Source organism: Dromaius novaehollandiae, chromosome 1 (assembly GCF_036370855.1).
Source record: "Dromaius novaehollandiae isolate bDroNov1 chromosome 1, bDroNov1.hap1, whole genome shotgun sequence".
Classification (NCBI taxonomy): Eukaryota; Metazoa; Chordata; class Aves; order Casuariiformes; family Dromaiidae; genus Dromaius; species Dromaius novaehollandiae.
The window spans coordinates 73,602,276-73,625,428 of NC_088098.1; the positions used below are offsets into that span (position 1 = coordinate 73,602,276).

Sequence of the window (23,153 nt, forward strand, 5' to 3'; positions counted from 1 at the left end):
TCAGAGTGGGGCAAGAGGATTTAATGGTGATAATTTCATTGGCTCTACTGGATGCTATTTACTGAATTTTCTGTGTATGCTACTTAACAGGCCTGCAGTGTTTTGGTGAACATTCACGAGCTTTTAAACATTGGTTAACAACAACTGGTTTGTGTGCAATTAAAATTCCCCCAAAATAGCTTGAAGAACAAAATGAGAGTGCTTTTAACGCTGCTCAGCAGCGTTAGCAACTGAGATCCTTCCAGACATGGGGAGTGAGGTGGCGCAGAGTTAGCTTTGGCTGGGGAGTATTTGCATGAATACAAAACAGTTACGGGTTTGGGGCAGCATCCAGTGGGTTATGTTATGAGAATTTTCAGCTCTAGTGTGATATTTTTAAATAAGGCTGTTCAGAAATTGGAGCTCAAGTTTTTTATTGTTACTTAAGTCTGTTAAGTGTGTGGGTGACCTCGCCAGTCTTAACACCACGGTGTGCTCCCTCTTGTTGCAGCTTCTCCGGAAGCTATTTGAAGTAATTGGGGTGAGCTGGCGTTCCTCCAAGAGTCGTTTCTGGGATGCTGGGAACGGTATTGCAGACAGATTTGCAAGTTTGCCTGTCTCTCTTGCTGAAAGTAACGACTGACATGTGACCACATCCTGACTGCAGAGGATAATAAGAAGGCAGAATTGTGCTTCCTGATGTAGACACTGTTGTTTCAGGTGATGATAGTGTGTTTTATTGCAGCCATTTGTCAGAGGGAGCGTAAGCAATCAGTGATGTGTGCAGAGGCCAGGGTTGCCCCCTCAGGCCCGCAGACGTTTGAAGTGCTTGGTTATACGTGCACACATAGCTCAGCTGGACTCAGTAGCGTATCTTACGGGAGGAAAGTTAGGCAAGTTTATCTTTGCAGGCTTGAGGCTTTAACTGCACTGGCTTTTCCTCATCAACTTCCTGTTGGGCCACTGACTGAAGAGCCAATGCATCTCCCCTGCCCTAAAGCCCTCACAACTCATCACTGATCTCGTGTCGTCACAGCACAAGTTTTTCAGTGCTGACTTAATTTCTTCAGCAAGAGGTGCGCTGCTGAGTCTAAGCATCCTCGCGCTGCACAAGTGGCGCAAGAGGCAGCAAAGCACGTCCCACCGGCAGTGGTGCTCCTGATGCTTGAGGCCCAGCAATTAAGTCAGCCACTGGTTTCGCACCCGTCTGCTCTCCCTTTGCTGATAGCAAAGGCTAACGCAGTAGGGTCTTCAAACCTCAGCTAGCAGTTACTGTTCCTTGCGTGGGAGAGACATTTCAGAAAGGTCCATGCCTTAAGGGATAGGCAGAAAAAATGATGGGAAAGACAGCAGCTTGTCAGCGGGCTTGTTGTGAAGCAGCTCAGAGATTAGCAAGTGGCTGTGCGACAGGTTGGGAAGGGTTTGCTGCTTGGTTGGTTTTGTCAAGGTGCAAGCCCCGAGAGAGGCTGCAGTGGCTTCGTATTCCCCGTGGCAGGGGGAGAGAAAATCAGTTTCTGCTTGGTGACTGGCAGTTCACCTGCGCTGAGAATAGACGGGAGCTGTAACGCATGACCAAAATATGAACATTGTGGAATAGTGGTTTTTTGTTTTTGTTCTTTTTAATATAGAAGGGCATTTAAAATCATATTTAAATGTTTTGGCAGTCAGTTTAAAAAAGACTCGGGGAGATCTTGGCTAAAGAACATTTTTCCCATTTAAATTTTCAGATATTGATTTAAAAGAAAAAACTTCCTACTCTATATTGATAGAAAAATTCAAAGTGTTCAAAGCATTCGTGAATTGAGAACGTGTAAGTCTCTTCTGCTTGGTTTACTGAAGTACTTCTGTGTTTCTGTCACTGTTATTTTTTTGTTTGTTTTTAGATCCATAGCTAGGTAAAATGTGCAAAAGAAAAGCACTCTTGAATTTGAGAGCAGAAATATTTCCACTATTGGAATAACATGTTCTGACAACTCTGAAATGTTCTTAAAAAATGTTGATGCCTCTCCTGTCTTGGGAAAACTGTTTCAGTGAAGTATGTTTTCTTTTGTTTTAAAAACAACAATAATAATCTATAATTGGAATGTGCTCAACCAGTCCTGCCTTCCTAGTCCCAACAGCACAGCAAGTTTGACTATCTTTTCCCCAGGCTGGAGGGAGAAAAGAGATCAGCTGTTCCCACTGCTCTGGCAGCTGAAGAACTCTTTACCCTACCCTTCCCCAGCTTTCTTTTTGAGAGAGAGAGAGAAATTCAGCTCCGGTGTCTTTGGCAAGGATCACAATGCAGAGGAAGAAAAGAATGACTCGTGTATGATTTTGGCGACAAATAACTGTATTACAGACAGTTCGGCGTTTAGTAATGGTGTTTAACAAAACTTCCTGCATTAATTCATTTTTAGAAGTAATCAACCGTCTTGACAACATGACAGTATTCTAACAATTTACTTATTTTTTTAAATTAGTTTCACTAAACCAGTATGAATATATGGGTGGATACTCTTTTGAGGGTTTGAGGAGACATGTTTGCTTTACCTTAACTTCAGACCTTCAGCTAAGCTGCAATAAAGCTCATTAGACTGAAGTAAATGTCCACATGAGTATTTCTTTCTTTTTTCTTTTCTGTCCCAGATTAATTTCTTTTATTAGAAAAGTCCATTAAACCGGTGCAAATTCCTTGTGGAGACAGTATTGTGCTAAGTGTTTTTCAGCAGTGAAAGAAAACAGGAGGCACAACTATTATTGCTAACTTGGTGCCTATCTGCAAGTTACATATTTTGAAACCAGATTGGAAGCATGGTCTGCCAGACCTTATCTGTTCTCTACTGCAGGGTTTATTGGAGTTGACACACTTTGATGAAAGGTTTGCTTTCAGCCATTTGTTTTCTGAGGGTAATCACTCCGTTCTAAAATTTTTAGCTGAGGCCAGCTCTGATGGCTGGTGCTCTGTGCTTTTTATTCCCACCCAGGCCCTTGTTCCATCTGATATCGCCTGTTCTTTTTGTTGTTGCTTTCTCTAAACACAGAAAAATTGGCTGACCGTAAACTGAACGTGGCAGAAGTGACGCAGTCTGAAATCGGTCAGAAACAAAAGCTGCAAACGGTGCTGGAAGCTGTCCATGACTTGCTGCGGCCCCATGGCTGGACGATCAAGTGGAACGTTGACTGTAAGGACCCTTTTATGCCTCCTCTTGGCTTCCCAGACCAGGAGGGTGTAGTAATCAATAGGTTGATCGGCTTCTCTGTGCTCCAGTGGTGGGGTTTTTTATTTATTTACATAGAGACTGTTATCAAATCCATGTATGAGTTGTACCTGATACTCACCTCCTCATGCAGTCTTTGTTTAAGCGTCCCCAGACATGCAGGGCTACGGGATAATTGAAGGATGTTTTCTGTTAAGCATATGCTTTAATTAAAATGTTTTCTGTTTGTTTTCTGAAGTTGAATCCCTACAGTTACGAGAAATTTGTTAGGCATTCAGTTACTAGAGGATGGTCTAAGCCTTCAGGCCACCTCAGTGAGAGGCAAGGACCTGCTTAGAGATGCAGCTTTTGACACGCTAATCCGAAAGTGCACTCAGCCCCAGCCTAACCCATTACACTGCAAAAGTGAGAATGGAGTTTGAAAAGTCCCTTCATCCAGGTAGTGGATGGTAGTTGTCTCTCACAGGCAACCAAGCTTGTGCTACCACTTTCAAAGTCTGCTAAAAGCAGGTTTTTGCAGTATTCTCCAGTGGAAGGAGAGTGATGATTGAGTCCAGCTCTTTTTCTTTGTTGACTAGAGAAGGAGCTGAAGTTTCTCCTAAGTTAGGTGGGTAACATCAAGGGAGGGCTGAGTCTAGGCTTTTCTACCTGTAAAGTTATTTTGTAAGCTTTATTAATTCAGGAAAAAGAAGAAAGAAGGAAAAAGAAAGATAGAAGACCATGCTTACCGTAGATGTTTTTCAATTCTACAATTTTTTTTTCCAGAGCTGTTTGTTTAAAATCAGGCTTCCATATGCTTTCATTTGCTTCCTTTTCCTTGTTCCCTGCAGCAATCCATGGCAAGAATCTGATTTCCATTCTTCACCTTCTGGTAGCTTTGGCAATGCATTTCCGGGCTCCCATTCGACTGCCTGAACATGTGTCTGTACAAGTGGTGGTTGTGCGGGTGAGTATGAACCGGTATGAGAATGCGATCAGAACAATCTCTGGTTATCATGCTGACTCTATGTTACAGACTGCTGCTATCCATTGTCCCTCTGCCTTTCTTCAGTTAGAAGATTCTTGTCCTAGTCGTTTAGTGAATCCTGGTCCTGGGAACCCAGCTTTTTTCAAGTTTAAATATGGTCCTAAGAATATCATATGACTAATATGCTTGGGATTGCTGTTTGCTACTGCAGTATCAAGCTAAAAGCATGTGATGGGATTTTGTGTGAAAGAGAATGGTGCCTCTAACTTTGGCAATTCAGTAAATGATTTATGCCATGTATTTTTTTGTAGAGAAGTCATTCAAACACAAATAATACAGGTAGGAGTTTCAGCATGTAGAAACTCCCTCGTTTGGAAATCCTGTTACTGATGTTGTTTTCCCCCAAAGATGTATTATTTAGACTTTGACACGTTGTTTTCCTTGGTGTGCTTGGTGACTTCCATCATTTCTTTCAAAGCCTTACGTTTTTGTTAGCTTTTCGTTAGTTATGGAGAAGAGATCTGACCTGAGGAACCTTGACTTCTTGTCTGCTGCCCTAGATACTGCTATATTTATTCCTTGCTCTGCTTGGTGTTGACCATTTCCTTTCAGTCTACAAAGACACTATTTTCAGGGCACAAGTACTGGCTTTTTATTGGTCTCAGACTCCATTTTGCAAATGTGAATCCCCTTACATGATGGAATTGTGTGCTGGTTGATTAGGCAAACCTCATTTTGCATTAAATTAAATCACGGCATTTTCCAGGCTGCCTGCTTGAGTGCTCTAGAGGCACAGGGTATGGTGCAAATGGGTGACTAATGGATACTCCCTAGCTCACAATAAATGTATGCATTATCTTTTAGAGGTGCTTTTGAGCTGCTTTCAGACAGTTCTTTCAGGTAGTCCTTTCATTTTAAGAACTGTGAGTTAGGTGTAAAGCAGCATGAACAGGAAGAGAAGACTGATTTCCTTTTTATCTTCTTTTGATTATCTTAGAAGGGTGTGGGGAAAAAATGTATATATAAAGTGATCAATAGTCCTCCGACCCCCTCATACTGGCAGTGTCTCTCTGCCCAGTACAGTGAAATGCCTTCTGGACCTGTGATATGTCAGGGAAAAAAAAACTGACAAAGGAGATGTTTCCCTTTCCCTGTCCTTAGTTTACAGCTCTAGGACACTCCCCTGTACTGGAGGAAAGGCTGTGGAGGAGGAGGTGGCTTCACATCCTTTCACATTGGAGGAGTAGAGAGAAGACACCTAAAAGAGAATCTGGTTCACCAGAGTCTCTCAGTCTTGACATGAGACAGGGCTGAGGTGAGGATGGAGTGAGATGAAGGCTGACAGAAGCTAGGGAAAGAAAGAAACAGCAACTCCCATGTCCCTAAGGGAGTGCTTAAAGATGTCAGAGCAGTGATAAGAGGTGAGTTAATATATACAGCACGAGAGGCAAAAGAGAGTCTGGCGTCCTGGAGACGGTTATGGCAACTGCTGGCTGTAAGCCTCCCTTAGCTGGGCCTGTGTGAGACGGGGCTTGTTTCAATCCTCCTATCTCATTGCCAGGCAGAGACTGCCACTCTTTGCCTTATTTAAATGGAAGGCAAGGCATAGTGTAAACTTAAGCATGTTTCTTCTGCAGTGTTCCTGGAACAGTAATCTTTGCCTTACAGTTTGGTAAATTGAATTTTTGTAGTTCAGCATCCATCATCTAGTATAAAAATACATGCTGGTTCAGTGACACAGATCTCTTTAAGTGGATTTTGGCCTTTGTTATGCTAATGACAAACAGAAGAATGGTAATGAGGTTAGCATTATTCTTGATCCAAGTAAGAAAACTATTATATAATAGATTATTATTATTCTCAATATTATCATTAAATGATCTCTTATTAAATATCCCAGTCACGATTAGATTTCTAACAGACTAGATCATGATACATATAAGGTAGTTTATATGAGAAGTATTAGTTTAAATGTCTCTTCTTGCCTGAATATGCATTTAAAGGGATTAATCAACAGTTTGTAAAGTGACTTCTTTGCAAAATTACAGAATTGACCCAGGAGCGAGAAAATCCTGCAAGATATTGTGGGGGTGTTGTGCAAGAACACACCCACACTGAAATTTTCAAGATCAGTTGAGTCTCACTTTCATGGGTGACTTGCGCACTTAGATTTATTATTCTCAATATGTTGAGCTGTTGGCACATCGTGCAGCTTCTTGCCCAGAAGGGCAGTGCTCACAATATGAAAATGCCGGAGTTGTGCTGGCTTAACAAGTTACTGCTTAGCCAAGTTAGTGTGCGCGTTTTCATAGCCCATGTCAGAATACCTTATTAGTTTGCGTAAGTGCTGTGGACTTTTTCTTTTCTGATTTTTCCATGACCTTCCTAGTAAAATGGAACAATATTATGACAGCACTGCGCTACAGGGAAAGTATTTATCGAGACCTCCAAAGACAGGTGGTGATTTTGCCCATCTCTGAAATTCTGACCTTTCTTAAGAATCTTGATTGGTTCTCAGGTGCTAGACTAAGACTTTCCTGTGTTGCTAGATTCTGGGTTTTGATTAAAACAAAATGTTTTAAGCACAGCGGTATACATCCAAGTTGTACATGAAGCGTCCTAGTAGAGCAAGGATTTAGGTGAGTCTTTTAGTTAAGATCTTATTGATAGCCACTTCATGTGCTGAGTTAAAAGTCTAAAATTGTACTTGTTTTAATACTTGAATCATTCAGCATTCACCTCTTGTTCCAGCCTTCCTCAATTAGGGCAGGGAGGGAGAAACTTTGTGGTTTCAGTGCCTACTTCCAGTGAGAACTGAATATCCTGAGGTTTTTCTCCCAGCTGATTCTACTTCCTGATATTTGAAACATGAATTTACAGGATATAAATGCCCAACAGTGATTCGGGAAAGCAAGAGCATTACTGGAAATCAGTGTAAGAATTGTTAAGGCGTACTGTATGTTGGTTATTTTTACAGGGCCTGGTGACTGTTGTCTTCTGCACTTATGTTTCCTCTTCCTCATTTTTAAAACTGCAGCATGTGCCACCTTGGTGCCCCTGGGAGATCTGAGGTATTTTTGCAGTAATTCTCTTGAAGTCTGAATTGCAGACTGAAAGGTCAGAGGCGCAAAGCAGGGTGGAGAATAAATGTATCTGGTGGCAGTGATGCGGAAAATCAGAGTTTTATTAAAGATCGGCATTTGTTTTTGAATTGCAAGGCTGAGGGACCTAGGCTCGTTGTAAGAACAGCATGCTCAGCTGTCTGTTAGAGGGCTACAGAGAAAACTGCTGCCATTTCCAGCCCTTGGGGAATCAATGTTGGCACCCATTCTTCTTTCTCATCAAATATTTGGAAGCATTATTCACTAGTCACCACTTACTGAGTTTTTTTGCTCATGTTTTATAGCTTCTTCCTCCTGAAGTACATGTTGCCTGGAAGGTGCAGGAACCTGTGTTAGTAGAGCAGAGGCTTGGTGGGATGGAATAAAGGCAACATTGTTTTGTATTCAGGAAAATACTGCCCTGTCAGATGCTTCCTCATTTTTCCATCTGTACTGTCATCCTAGCTTGTTTTACCAAACCTTCTGGCACAAATCCTATGACGCCCTCAGGGGAGCAGAATTAGATGTATTTGTGATAGGGAACTGAGGCATCTGCAGACACGGCCAGCTGGCTAGATCTCACGCAGGGCCAGGCGCTGGCATGAGCGGTGGCAGCAGAATGGTGGGATACAACTGCTCCCACTGTGCTTTCAGCCAGGCTCCCTGGGTGGCTTGAGAAAGCAACATTGCCTTCATTTTTTGAACAGGGAGTAGAAAAGGGAAGGAATTCTTGCTACTGGTTTCTTAGGTTTAAATTTTTATTTCTTACATTGCTTCTGAGGAAGGACATGTTTCTCTTCAAAGCTGTTCTCCCTAATAAGTTCTTGTTTGGGGTTCAACTGGTGAAAATGATTTATGTGGCATATGCATGAAGAGCTGGTGCCTGGTGGGGGTGGTTTTCCTGCTCACCAGAGATACAGCACAGTTAACAAGGAGAGCTGCTAAGTCATTTTGACAAGACCTAGTTCCCAGATGACTGCTGAGATGTGAGCTCTTTGTGACAGCTTCTTCGCTTGGAGAAGAACAGAAAGAAATTCCCCTTTTTCAGGCAGAAGGCTATATCCCATAATTTTGTAGGGGACCCATATACTCAGTGGAAGGACATGTTAAGAAAGTTTTGGAATCAAGTAAATGTACTTCCAGCCTCTGGTGAGAGGCACAAGCCATGTCTCCAGAACTCTGGAAAGGCTCGGAAACATTTGGTCCCACGTCTGTTACAGGGCTGTGTCTTAATAGAGCCTGGAGAAAGCTGAAAGTCAGAAAATTGAGTCTCATCAGATGCTATTTCTTTGTTGGGCAGAAGAGTTCATGCAGAAAATCACCCGAGGAAAGAAGATCCAATAAAAAGGAAATAATTTCCACTGTGAAATCACTAGTCAGGCTTTTCGTGCTCCCTGCATTTCCTTGGTGGATGTGCTCCTGACAAGAGCGTGACTGGATGGCCTCAGCCAGACGCCTGCTCCAAGAGAGCCTCCCACCCGCACGAAGCTCTTTGCCAGCACACCTAAGCCCTGGCCTGGGGGCAGCGGTCCTTGTTATTTCAGCCCAGACCCCTCCTGAGAGCCAGGCTGCCAATTGCATCAAACTGTTGGTTGGTACCATGATACAAAAAAGCATCCCTGGGAAACTTAAGATGGGGCTGACAAACTCTCTCTAATTTGTGTTCCAGGCAGCATGTTGCCTCTGCTCTCCGGAGAATTGCTAGCAAGTGTATTGGCTGCAGATCTACATATGTCTCCCAAACATTCATTTGGCTGTCTGCCTGACAAATGCCACTGCTCTAGGACTGAGCCCTCCTGTGTTAGCCCTACCCTGCAAAACTTGGTCTTAGCCAGCACATTTTATGCAGTGTCTCCCCTGGGTTTCTGAAATATGATCAATGCTGCAGAACCCCTAATGAGCTTGTCCTCTATTAATGCAATCTCAGTTTCTAACTTCCCTTTCGGTTTCCAGAAACGTGAAGGTCTTCTTCAGACCACTCATGTTACGGAGGAGCTTACAACTACGACAGAGTAAGCACAAAATGCTTTCTATTTAGTGTCAGAGTGTATCTGTGGGTGCATAGTGTGAAATCATTTACAGAGACAAAGCAGAGATATAATCTTCCCTGCTACCACTGCTAAATTAACAAAATGCCATGCGTTCCTTTTTTTAACTATGTAGAAACAACTTTGTTTCTGGGATCACACTGCAAAGCAGAAATGAGTTGTCTTTGCAGTCTTGGGTTACAAAAGTTTTTCACTGGGTATTTCATTGAGAGTGACCTTTGTGGAAACTTTTTTTTGTTGCGCATAACCATATATAACCAATTTCTGCCCAGTGCTGTTGCCTCTCTCAAATAAAGGGCCAGTGTAGATATTTGGGGGAAGAATTAAGCAATTCCTTGAAATACCTCTCAAAACTGGAGTGATACCCCATAAAAGGTGGGAGGAGAGATGTTCTCTATTTGATATAGCACCTCAAGAAAAGAGCTCAGCAAAATAAATTAAATAAACAAACCTCTCCACAGTTTTTGGAATGGCTTTACTTGGCTTTACATTTTTACAGTTTTGTTTTTTCTTTTCTTTTGTTTTGTTTTTTTTACAAGGAAAAGGCTAGACATGTACTTTGGCTGCAAATAAAAGCTGAGAGTCTCCTTCATGTGGCCTGAAGGCAACCCTTTTAACAGGGGCTTTCATGAGCCCTCCTTCAGTTTATCAGTGTATTGACTCCCTGTAGAGTTGGCTCAGCTTTCCATAACTTTGAAGATAAATGAAATACCATGTGGCTTGCTCAGTGGGGAAGATCTTTCAGATGGAAACATTCAGAAATGAGATCATAACATCTCTGTGTGGACATTAAAGATCTCGTTTTTGAGTGTTTTTTGTAGGATTAGAGCTTTGCCTCAGTGTTTTGGGCCAAAATTCCTCCCTGTACTCCTGTGCTCCTGAACAGTATATTTAGCTTGTCCTCTCCTTCAGATGTGGTTTGTTAGATGCAATCTACGCAATGGGATTTGGACATCTTTAGCAAGAAAGATGCTTACAGATAGGCATGTGGGTTTATATGTGTGTTTTATTCAGTTGTTTAATATTATACAATATTAAGAGGTTAATATGTGTTGCATACCCAAATATAAGTGGAGGTACAAAAGCTCCAGAGCCAGCAGAATCCAACTTCTATGGAATACTTCCAAATTTCCGTTTGCCGATCACGGCCCGATTCTCAGCTGATAATCATCTGCATATGTCTGGTGATGTCACTGGCTGTGGATATGATTCATATGTGGCTGTATTAATTACATAACATCCAGAGATTATGTTTTCTTCCTTCAGAGAAAACAGATTAAAATGGGCTAGATAACACCTAGCCTTGTTCATTCTGAACAGTGTGATGTAGTCTCTGCTGACTATATTTGTGGAGACTGTACACAGAAAGATATTTGTTCCTTCACTCTTCATCATAAAAATGATTATGCATAAGAAATCATAATTATGTATAAAACATAATTATGTATTTCCATTCTTTTCAAATGCATCTTTCTGACATGCCTGGTGGTCTGCTGGGGACATTCCTGCAGCACGTTGGGTCTGGTCTGCAACATGCCCAGCCTTCTAGCTTGGTAGGAGTGGATGGCCCTTAGCATCTTGCAGGAAAAGGCTCGTTAAGCCCATGGTCTTCTCTTTTCAAAGTGATTGTTCATGAACTAACCTAGTATTTTTGAATGCTCTGACTTGCAGGATGATGATGGGAAGATTTGGTAAGTAACAAAGTTGACTCTGAAACTTTTAGATTTATGCCAGGCACAGAAATTATGTCTGTTTTCCTTGAACAGATTAAGACAGTGGATTGAGCAATTTGACAGAGTTGGAATGTATTGCGGGGGAAGGTGTTTTACTGCACTCAGCTGTGGAGCCTGATGAGTAGAGCCAGATCGTCCTGTCCTTTACTCTTTGGACTAGTCTCTATTGATTTGTTTTCACTCATATGTAATGAATGGGGACACTGCCACAAAGAACAAGATTTCCTAGTACCATTCTTAGTGCTTTCAAGCAAAAATCTTTGCAACACCTGACTATAAGAGTTACACCTTCTTCAGAGTGTGACTATATTTAAATAATATGTAAATGAACATGTGAAAATTATTGAAGCACAGGTATATGGGAGAAGATCTAAGAAAGCTCTATTTACTTGTCCACTTTCAGCCAACAATCATTCCCTTTCTTAATTCCTTTGCATGAAGTATTTTGTGCCCTCCCTGCTCACCAGGGATTTTACTAACCAGAAAACTGGTCTTCTAAACATATAGCAAGAGTTTTGGTGTTGCTTCCAAGAGACTTCTCTCTCTTTTTGCATAGCCTGACTCTCACTGTGTTGGTTTTGTTAGTGTCATTAAATCACTTCCACTCATCTGAGAGACATGAGCTCCTCTAAAGGACTCTGTGAGACTATAAACAGGTCATTTAGTTTCTCTGTTTCATAGCTGTAATATGTGAATGCTGTCATTTTTCTTCCCTGTAGAATATGTGCATTAATGAGTAAAAAGGTATTTGGAAAATAAATAATGTGAGGAGGGGAGGTATATAACATATCCTTAGATACCAAAAGAGTTTGGACAATAAATAGGTTTATTTATTTATTTATTTTACCATAGCAAATATTAAAATGTGTTCTGCAAATGCAAAGAATGTGAACATGGAAAAACAGTTGAAACTGTGATGAAAATTTTTAACAGCTCATAACACCCCCCCCCCCACACACACACACAATTTTCCAGCAGTGTTTTTTGGTAGTTGTTTTTTGCACAACTGCAGTTGGTTGGGGGGGGGGGGGGGTTTGTGTGCAAAACAAAGACAGTTTAATTTATAATGTCATCCAAAAAACCTCAGTGTTTGGAAAATTTCAGTCAGTTCTAAGCTGCCACAATGTGAAATACTGCACTTTTATATTAAATTTAGTAGATCTTAGTTTGGTTTAGGTATTGTTACCAGGTGCTCTGAAGGTGTAACACTTCTACAGTAATTTAAATCTTCATACTGTATACTGGATTAGAAAACACAAGTAAGCAAGCTTTGCTCTTAGTGCGTCACTGAATCAGGTCTTACTCATGTGTTCAATTTTAAGCTTTACTGAAGTCAAGGATACTACCAATAAGCTTAAAATTAACCATACAAGTATCTGATTTTGATGCTGAGCAGTCATCGTGAACATAGCTATAATTATTGCTATACTGTAGAGCACCAAAATAAGGTGATGTTTCAGTAGCCCACTGTTTTAAGTTAAGATTGGGGCACAGTGAAAATTTGTTTCATTTTAATTCCCCCCCCCAACTGTGTATTTTGTGTACAAATTATGAATGGCAGAAAAGGAAAATCAGTGAATGATATGTTTGGTTTCAGTTACCCCTAAAATTCCCAGTGCAGTTTTCTCTGGCCTTTGGTTAGATGCGAAATAAGGGAATGATTTTAGCTTGAGTCTCTTGTTATGTGGTTTTCTAAGACAGACCCTCAAGCGTGTGACACAACTTGCTTTCCATGCTTGTCTGTTACAGGTGTATTGATTTTTTTTTTTTTTAACATTGTTTTTATTTTTTTGTAAAACCAGAGCGGGATGCCTTTGACACACTCTTTGATCATGCACCAGATAAACTCAGTGTAGTCAAGAAGGTAAGAAAAAAAATTCACATTTTGTTTTCTACTTTTTTTTTGTTACGCTTTTGAAAGATATCCAGGAAGATCTGGCAAATAGCAGAAGATGATTCTGAAAAAATAGGGTGTCTGTCCCCAGACCATCACTATTTCAGAGCCAGTGAGTCCTTGATTCGCTGGCTGCAGTCAGACTTGTATGGTTGTTCTTGTTTCTTCCATTGCAAGACACACAGACACTATTCGATTGGATTGCATATTTTGTTTTGGCTACACCTAAGCAGGATGAAAAGGTTGCCTTCCCCAGCCGATTGCTTGTCATCTTATCTCCCTCCTCTCCTGCCAGAGGTTAGCGCTTCTTGTAACAGTATAACTGCTTCTGCAATTGCTCCTGTATCTGATTCAGTCAAAATAGTGCAGGAACAGCTGCTCTGCAAAGTATCTGAAGTAATTTCAGAGTATTCTGACTGGACAATCATATGCTCTTTTATATCCCGGGTGCTGTCCTCCAGCATGGAGCAGCTGGCCTGTAGGGTAATGAGTAACTGGCAGTGGTGACATCTTTGTTAGCCACAATAGTACTTGTGTCTTCAGCCTCCTAAAGAAGCAGCTGTAGTTCAGTTTTCAGCTCATTTTTGTACTAAAGATGTTCTTCCACAACTGGAAATCATTTTCCATAGTACCCTGTGGTTGAGGAGGAATAGGTGGAAATGTGATTCTCCCATAAACATCTATGCTAAATATAAAGCTCTTCTATAAGAGTTTGTGTGCTTTCATCCTAGAGCTCTTCTACTTAACACTAGCTTAGGTGGTCTTCTGGTCTCTCCTCCAAGGCTAAGTACTATCACACAGCACACATCTGTACACAAACCCGTTCTTCACATGGCTGTTTGTGGTAGGCAGAGCACAGGGGTAAAGTAGCCATTGATCTCTGCCAGCATTTGTTAATGTTTCCTTCTGGAAGAGAACAGATAAAGAAGAGACTCTGCATTATTCCTTTGGTTTGTTCCAACATGACTATTAAACTACTTAGCAGGACAGTAGTACTCAAAGTTCAGAATCATAATTTGTCCCTTCGCTTTATATGAAGCAGAGGATATATGCATTTAAAATAATGCTTTTAAATCTATAGAAGATTTTAATTTTCCAACCTGAAATATCTTCTAAAGAAATGTTACAGTTGATAGAGTTAACTCTATGCATGTAATAAAAATGTTAACACCCAGCTTTGTGTCCCTCCTGGAAGCATTCTAAGCAGGGTGCCAGGTCTCTGTGCTTGAATATGTTAGTGCATATTTATGCTTTTGTTACCCACCTAGCGCACAGGAGCAGGACCTTGCCCAACTGCTTCCTGCGGGAATAGAAGTCCATAATACAGACTTGGAGAACATTCTGTCTGTAATTTGCTAATTTATATGCACCGATCACTTGGGGAACAGAGGCGAGTATGAAACTGTGCACTGTTGGCATCTTCTTTTGGGAGTTTTAGCTCAGTGCTGGTGATGGCTTGCTCTCAGGCAGCAGATCTTCTCCAAGAACCTGAAGAGATTCATACAGGCAGTAAATGCAGCTATTGCTTGCTTCATCTTCACAAAGAACTTGCAAAAGAACCAATGTCATCACAGAGTTTTCCCACAACACTGTAGTATCTTTAATGTGCTAGGAAAAATAACTGGAAAGAAGTATGTAATAGCACCATCTGGTGACTTCTACCATATGTTGCAACAAAAATGACTGTACTGCTGAGTTGTTTTCAAGTTTGTATACTTATTTACGCAAAAGCAAATAGCTCATGGTGGTATTTATTAAGCTTAAAATATCTTAAAAGAATGTTAACCCTTTCACATAGACATTGACTGTAGTTTCTAACATCATTGATTCTGGTATTTTCTTTTGTAGTCTCTGATCACCTTTGTGAACAAACACTTGAATAAACTGAATTTGGAAGTAACTGAGTTAGAAACTCAGGTAGGAGACATGATTTTTTTTGTGTAATCTCACTGTGTAAATTACAAATATAAGCCCTTGTTCCATAAAACCTTATTGTGGAGCTGCTTATTTTTGGGCGTGTGAACTTATGAGATTGGAGGCTTTATCTTTTAAATAGCAATTACATGCGTTGGTGTTTGCTTCCTTTACTCATGCTTACACATATTTTATATTGCTGATAATTTGCATTCCGTTTTGTAAGGTGAAATTCTTGAGTAATTAGTATATTCATGTTAATGACTGTAGGGTATGGTTGGGTTTCAGGGCAATTTGTCTCTCAGATCAAAGTGGAACACTGTGAAGCAGTTGCTATAGTTATGGGTGGTTGATGGGTTGTGTCTTTTCTTGCTGTGAGGATTCATGACGAGCTGGTGTAAGTTCTTAATAACTGGCTGCCTGGGGCTCTCTGAAGGTATGTGGACTGCAATGTGCAGTTCATCATAGAGATATCATTGCTAGCTTTGATCACATCAAAGTGGGAACTGGAAACAATTTTGTAGTTGCAGCACAGGCCTTCATATGCTCTTCTTCATCCTGCTGTCTGGGGAGCATGTGCACTGTGCTTGCTTTCCAGCAGTGTGAATTAGCAAGTCTGAGCTCTTGTACTGCAGTGGCTTGAGTGCCCTTGGTACCCAAGTTAGCTTGTTTAAAGCTCGCTGAGCTAGCTGCCAGCCACTGCAGTCTGCTCTGTAGAAGTTCCCTGTCTCTCGCTCAGAACTGGGTAGTGAATATGCTTGGAAATCTCAAGCAAATGTGAATTTTGGTGGCAGTGGGGTAGTTCTCACTCTGCAGGTGAAATTATGTAGATTTCACAGATGGTTTTGGCTATGTTTTAATAGTGGAAACAAATATTCTTTCCAAAGTTTGCTGAACCTTGGACACATGGTTAGCCTAGTGTCCTGGCAAAAAGGGGAGCATGGCATCTAGAGAATTATTACTGGACTATCAGTAATTGATTTAACTCTGGCTTAGTCTAGTACCAGTCATTCACTGCTATTTTGTAGCTTTGCTGAAGCAAATATTACAGAACGTATCCAGGGAGAAGTCACCTAAGAAATTGTTGCTCACTGCCTTGAGCAATTTATTTTTGAAAAGGATAGCGAATGTCACTTGCATCATATCAGAATCACAAATGAGCATTCTGTTTGAAATATATAGCATCGCCCATAGCTAGCCAGGAAGGTAGTGTGTCTGTCTGGTAGGAACACTGAATAGTATTACTGAAAGTATTTAGTATAGAATTTAGTATTTACTGAAACTGTAAATAATCTGTTTTGGCTTTGAACAAACCTTTTTTTGAGAAATTAGATTTCCTACCTGTGACATGGTAGACTTAATTTCAAGTTCTGATTAAGGCCAGAGATTTGAATGTCCAACTTGCATGACCTAAAAGAGGGATTGTATTTGAAATGACCACATACTATTGTAGTAGAGCTGGAAGTGTATTATGTGGCAACACATTTCCTAAGAAGTCTCTTTTTTTTTTCTAATTGAAAAAATCTGCTTGAACACTGCAGTGAAGTTGGCAAGATTTCTGAAGAAAAAGAATGAGAGTGAGCAAATGCAAGAACATACATACATACTTTTACCTCATCCTGAAGTATTCAGTAGCCTTGTAAATAGGGAACTGGCTGGAGATACAGTGGCCCTTGTTTTCAGTCCCTACCTTATTCAAACCAAATACTTTGCACCTCTAAGGAGTGCAAATTGTAGGCAACTCCCAGGTGAATTACTTCTAATTTCTTCTGCTTAGAGCTATTTGCTGTATGTAAATAATTTAAATAGCCATCAGCACATGATCTTGAACGGGTTAATGTTATAGCTGTTGGGCTTCCTTGTTTTACTCAGGAAATAAGAAATAATGCTACCAGATGCAGGGAGAAAGCCTGGTATCCTGTTTTTTGTTTTTTTTGTTTTTTTTTTCATCTGACAAGACAGCAGCTGAATCAACAGGCTCAAAAGAACAGACTGGTTCAGCTTGCTCAGCTGAACTGGTGATTGCACGGGCATAGGTGGATTTGGGGAGCAGATGAAACAAAGCCCTGAATGCTTCTGCTACACTCGCTGTCAATTCCTTGTTATGCCTGAAAGGAACAGTCTGTGCCTTCTGAGCTGTCTCTTATCTCTGCGCTAACAAACAAAAGTGGTAGAAATCGAGGTAGCTAGTTTGGGCCATGCATTCTTTGTTCCGCTTGCTTATGAATACTTACTTGAAAACAGATGCTTCCACCTAGGAATGTCATCAGTATTTCTATTTAGTTTGCAGATGGTGTTTACTTGGTATTGCTCATGGGTCTCCTTGAAGACTATTTTGTTCCACTTCACAACTTCTACTTAACGCCTGAAAGTTTTGATCAGAAGGTGGGTAGAAATTCCAGGTTGTATTCTTTTCACTCTGTTACCACACATGGTATTTTCCATTCACTGAGTTCTTTCTCTTTGTGTGCGCAGTAAATCAGAGCCTGGCATATTCATCTCTTCAGGAGCTGTAGCAAAGGTGCACTTGCCATGACGATTGATAGTTAATAGAATTTGTACTTCTAAAAGTTGTTTGTGAAATCAAGGAATAAATCCCAGTAGTTAAGCAAGAAAGGTATTCTCTTTCTTGCATCAGGTGACACATAACATTCATGAATGTCCAGAAGGAATAAATCAGTAAGTGCTTTGTACTATCTAGTGCTTTGCATAATCAAAGTGATTTATTTACTTAAGTGTTTTCTTAAATTATAGTACTGCTTAAAGTCCTTTTGTGCTCAGGGTGCTTTACCGCGCTAGACATGAGAGTTGAAGCCTGATCTGCCTAGTATTTACTATGTAAATAGGCCAGAAAGACAAAAGGGAAGGGATGGGAAGCTGTGCTTTATCCCCATTCTTTACGCTGGGATTGACATGGGGATAGAGTAGGTGTCACCGAATAAGTCAGTCCTGAAACCTAACCTCTGATCTCATGAATATCTGTTGCCTAACAGCCATCAGTTCTTTTTTCTGTAGTTCCCTTAATGTTCTTGCAAACTAAGTGAATAAGTATTTTTACTTGATATGTAAATGAGATGCTATAGTAGAGGAGGTAGTACCTGGGCCATGGTCTTTGGTTGGACTGGGGTTAGAACCTGTATACTGAGTACAGACAGGTAACCTGTTTTGTACCTGACCAGAGCCAGGAGGGAGACCCTGATCCTGCCAGAGACCGAGCATGCAGCCAATTGCCTGTCTGAAGTCAACTTGTAAGCATAGAGATCTGGGTTTGTGTCCAGTCCTGGCAGCAGCATTGCCAATGTTGCTGACTTTAAATTTTGAGAGAAAGTTCTAGCTTCTCATTTTAAGTTATTTCTTTCTGTTTGTTAAGGAGTGAATGACTTGCTTTCTAGAGTGTTTCAGACAAAACCAGCTTTGAGGAAAAGGAGTGCATTCCTTGCAGTCTTTGGGTCAGGGTATTAGGGATGGAAGGGGAGAAAACAAACATCTTGCTCTTAACCCCACACTTGTTCCACTCTCCTGTATCATTTCCTAGTGTTAATGATGATGTGTTCAACACAGCATACTTTATTATCGTGACCAAGTATTCACCTCTTCCTGCAGGTGTTCCTGAACATGCACACACATCTATGTATATTTGTTGCCTAGTACCTGAATACTCTGAGCCTGACTTCAGTACAGATCATTGCTGTCAAGCGCTCCTTGGCAATTACATGCTGTCTGAGGGACAGGACTTCAGCGTTGACGGGATAATCCTGAGTGGATCGTATCAACGTTGCAAGAGGGAATTAGGCTGTGCCAAATGGGCGCTGTTACAGTCCCAGGCTAATGTGCTGAGCCTGCTGGTTGCATGGGTTATATAGTGTTAGTTGACTTCCTCAGTAGATGGCTAGTTGCCATTCGGGAGCTTGAAGGGGCTCCCTGGGTACAAGAGATCAGGCTGTGATGTGAGAGGCCTCGCTATGGGTTAAGTTTGTGGATAGTATGGGGAATAGTTCATTTTGAATATTGAATGCTATACAGGAACTTTGTAGAGCAGTAGGAAAGTGGTTGTCTATTAGCTCTTGAATAAGCTCTCCATTATAGTTCTCTCTTCCTTATTTGTCGCATTTGTCCCACTTGAATTTTCCCCCTTGTAGACATGCAGGATGCTGAGCTGTAGCCAACACCTGTTCAGTGAAGATTTTATTGTTAGCTGTTAAAATTCGTAAGGGTTATCCAACATTCCTGAGGCAATGTTGTGTTTTTGTGAGGAGTCTTTGCTGTGAGGAGAGAGTATATGTAAATGAGGGTGAGTAACAGAGATAGATTCTGTGTTTTTTGTGAAAGGAAAAAAAATTAGTCTTGAAAGTGATTGTTTTTGTCACAATGAGTGAGGAGAAATTGGAGCAGAGGAAAAGAGATGAATAAAGTCCTGAGCAATAGATGCCAGTAAAAGGGGCCTTTCTTCTTGTTGCAGGGGAGCTTTTATGCAGAACTCCTTGATTTCCAAGATGAGTAGGTTTAATTAAATCTCTTCCTCTTGCTATGCATCTCCAGACCTGTCATTTACAAGAACAAAAATGCACAGAATTCATAATCCAAATTACCTTGCTTAAATTTCAGTAAGCATGGAAAAGAAAGCTGCTGTGCAGATCTTCTCCTTAAACCAGTGTTCCTTCCTCAACAGCTATCTTCTCTTAATCTCCCCTTGCATTTTCTTCTCTCTGACTTCACATTCATGGTGACTTCATCCTTGGTGGCATAGTTGTGACTAGCTTGTTTTGCAGGTTCACTGCACAGCCTATTCAGGAACTGCCACCACCAAGCACTTCTCTGACATTCATTAGAAAAACTTAATTTGTCTTGTATTTCCATTTTCAAGGAGGGGAAGCAAAGGCACAAAGAGGCTAAGGGATTTGCATAAGGTCACCCAACAAACAGCATTACTCCTTGCTGATGACGTGCAGAGCTGATGCTGCTTGGTATATTGCTGATGATAATGCAAAAAAGATTAACCATATTTTGAAGTATTCTGTTGGTGTTCCTCTTGCTTCATGTGTATTTTTGCCATCCCTATTCTGTTATGCCACTTCGATTAGGTTGCTTGTTGCCAGAATGGCAAGTATCTACTGCAGTGAAGTCTGAAGGCTCTGTTCCACAACTTACTGGGAGCTCTCTGGCCCTCACCATAGAGACTCTGGTGGGACCTAATGGGATGTCCCAGTTCATGCAGTACCCAGTCACAGTTTTTACACTTGAAATTTGGGAATTTTCCCTTATATCAAAAAGTGCATAATATAATGATAATAATGTTATAATGATGATAATGATCTATAATGATATAATCTTTCATTTCTTAGTCTCTCACAGATACTTTCTGCCATGCTCAAACATCTAAATATCTCTTATTGATTTAAATAGAATTATAATTTTATGTGTCAAGGGGAGAGAGAATAAAGTATTTTTTTATTTGAGTAAAGTTTTTTAATGCCTGTATTACTTTGGGACTCTAAACAGTTTTTCTTTTTCAGGTCCATAATGTTTCCTTTGCTTTTGAGCTGATGCAAGATGGAGGACTCAAGAAACCAAAAGCTCGCCCTGAAGGTATGAACATGACGTGGCTTTAAACTGTATATAAAGACGTGATAGCAGTTGCATTTCAAGTGCAACTTCATTAAAGTTGGTAGGGTCACAAAGTGGAGCTGTTAGTGCACATGTTGACAGTTTTCTAAAGGATTCAATATCTATGCGATATGTCCTTACCTGTGTTTCTTATCTGGAATAGATCCTCTAAGGTGTACAACTCTAGTATTAGTGAATGATCCAAGAGCTTTTCAGTGCTATGTAATAAAATTAGCTAGTATTCTCAGTCACAATCCTAGTAGGAAGCTTTTCATGCTGTAAAGCCCATCATTGTTATACTTGGTGCTAGTTTGGACTCTTGTAGTCAGATTGCAGTGACAAATAACTCAAAGTCTGTTCTTATGCTTAGGAGAAGGGGTAGCAAACTCTCTTCTTGGTTTATGTGGCCTTCAGGATCAGAAATGAATGATGTAAAAACTGATGCTTTGCCTTTAAAACCTCTGACTCTTGAAAGTAGTGATGAGGTCTGCAGTGTTGCTTGTGCTGGGGCTAGAAAGAGGAATTAAAACTTTCTGACAGGCAGCTGAATAGCTTTTATTCTTAGTAATACAAACTACATGTGTGTTAGAGGTTTCCACAGAACAAACAGGAAAACAAGGAGCTTATGAGGAATGGTCACTCTGATTTAAAATGAGATAAAATGGCAACAGTAAATAGATTAACAAATAATGGAGCTGGTCATAGTGGGGAAAAAGGCACCATATTAAGTGTGTGTGTGTGTGATGTCAGTGCTGTTCTTCTAAATTTGAGGGTGAAAAGTGCTACTGAAGAAGAATTGAATGAAATAAAGACACTAACTTGGGAGACCAGAATTGGAGGAATGTTTTGAGTATTGGAGCTGGTTCCATGGGTTTATGAGGAGGAAAAGCAAGCTGGAAAAATACGAATGCAGGTCAGGAATGGCAGTTTTTTGAGTGGAAGGGTTAAAAAGACTGTAGTAAGAGATCAGGTAAACTAAATAAGCCTGATTCTGGAGTGATAAACCATTAAAAGCCTAGAAGAAGGCTTGTATAGTTGAAAGCTTGCCTTTTGTTTTGTTTATGTCAGTTGATCTAAGAAAGGAGATATCCTCCCTGTAAGGCAATGTTATGTACATGCTTACACTACTGTGACTGAACACTGTTGCAGATCGTGTTTGGTTCACTGCAGACACAGTGTGTAAAGTAAGCAACAATATCAGTATTGTTATGACTGTGTTGGATCTGGTTGTCCATGGAAGCTTTAAGTGTTTTAAAATTTAATTATTAATAAAAGTTAGAAAACCCACTTAGTTCATAAAACATTCCTCTTTGCTTTATGCTGCTGCAGGGTCTACAACCTCTTGTGTATATGCCTTCCTCTTCTGTGTGTATACCCATTCCCGTTGGCAGAAGCTCAGAGCTGTTGGAGCAAGTGTGCTCGTGTTGTATATGGGGCCAGCATTTCCTGTAAGAGAGACTGTTATTCCTGAAGAACTGCTGCTGCAAAAAGTTCTATGGATGGCATCCTCTGTGTCTGCCATGTGGACCTATTGTTTGGTCCTGAACAGGCTGGAAAACGTTAGGTGGATCTGTGTTCTTCAGTGTGAATTGGGTAGTAAATGCTTCTTGAATTAGTTGCTGTAGGTTTTTCATCACAAACATTGCCTAAAGCAGAAAATTGCAATTTCTATTTCTACAGCCCATGCTTTCTGAATTGCTTGCAAGAAACATGCCTCGTTTAATATTTTAGCATGTCTTGCTACTAGTGATGTACAAAAACAGGAGCATACAGGCCAGATCCTGTTCTCTGTTATTCTAGCCCAATTCAGTAGATCAAGCCAGCAGCAGAACTTGATGCTGAATTATTGCAGCCTGAGTGCATTTTAGTGGGCTGATTTATTAACCTCTGAAGGGATTCTGATGGAGTTTGAAAGTCTTAAATTAATGGAATATTTTAAACTACTTTGACGATTTATAGCTATTTTAGTTAACATTTTATTAGTTATTGTTGGTATTGTTATGAGTGCATATGCTTCATCTTTAAAATAAGAAATGGGAGGTTGAGCATATGTTTATTCCTGGGAATGCCTGTTAGACAGTGATCAATAGGGAGCACTGTAATCACCCACAGAGGGAGGATGCAGCTCAGGCTAGGGTACTCCTTAATGTAGCAAAAAAGGCATAACAAGGTCTGAAAGACAGGAAGTAGTCGAACTAGCTTTACAGTGTAACTTTTACAATGGTGAAGGTAATTAACCATCAGTCTGAGGTGTCAAGAGATGTAGCTGGAATTTCCACCACGGGAAGAAAAAACTCTCCACTTTTAAGCTTGTATTTTTAGTTCGGCCACATCTTGGTTAGTAAGCTCAATATGGTGTTTATAAGGTGAAGTTCTCTGAAGACTGTATTTTACATAAGACCAGAGTATGTGACCACAGGAGTTTTGTCTGACCCTAACTGTGACATATCATTACACGGCTGAATAAAAGAGCTGGGTCCGGTCCTTCCTTTAGCAGAGGCCATACTCCTCACACATCACCGGTGGAGATCAGCAGCGGTTGCCGTAGCTCCAAGTGCTGCTGGAGGTTAGAAGTTGGCCTTAAATGGCTCTGGCAACATCGGGAGGGTGGATGGAGGGTGCCTGCCTGGTGCAGTGCTGCTCTGCTGGGCCCCCTGCCTGTGCCAGAGCCGGCCCTTGGCCATCATCCCAGTGCTCCACTGCCCCACGCACC

At 40.8% G+C, this 23,153-nt stretch overlaps 1 protein-coding gene across 3 annotated transcripts in view; it reads left to right on the forward strand.

The window, feature by feature from the left end:
* PARVB (parvin beta) overlaps positions 1-23,153 on the forward strand; it is a 65,901-nt gene that overhangs the window by 38,079 nt on the left and 4,669 nt on the right. For all 3 annotated transcript variants that reach the window (XM_026114074.2, XM_026114075.2, XM_064516790.1), the window contains exons 5-12: positions 3,003-3,143; positions 4,010-4,125; positions 9,201-9,259; positions 10,967-10,986; positions 12,831-12,892; positions 14,771-14,839; positions 17,120-17,221; positions 20,350-20,422. In XM_026114074.2, the coding sequence (XP_025969859.1) occupies positions 3,003-3,143; positions 4,010-4,125; positions 9,201-9,259; positions 10,967-10,986; positions 12,831-12,892; positions 14,771-14,839; positions 17,120-17,221; positions 20,350-20,422 (642 nt within the window). The remainder of the gene's footprint in view (positions 1-3,002; positions 3,144-4,009; positions 4,126-9,200; positions 9,260-10,966; positions 10,987-12,830; positions 12,893-14,770; positions 14,840-17,119; positions 17,222-20,349; positions 20,423-23,153) is intronic.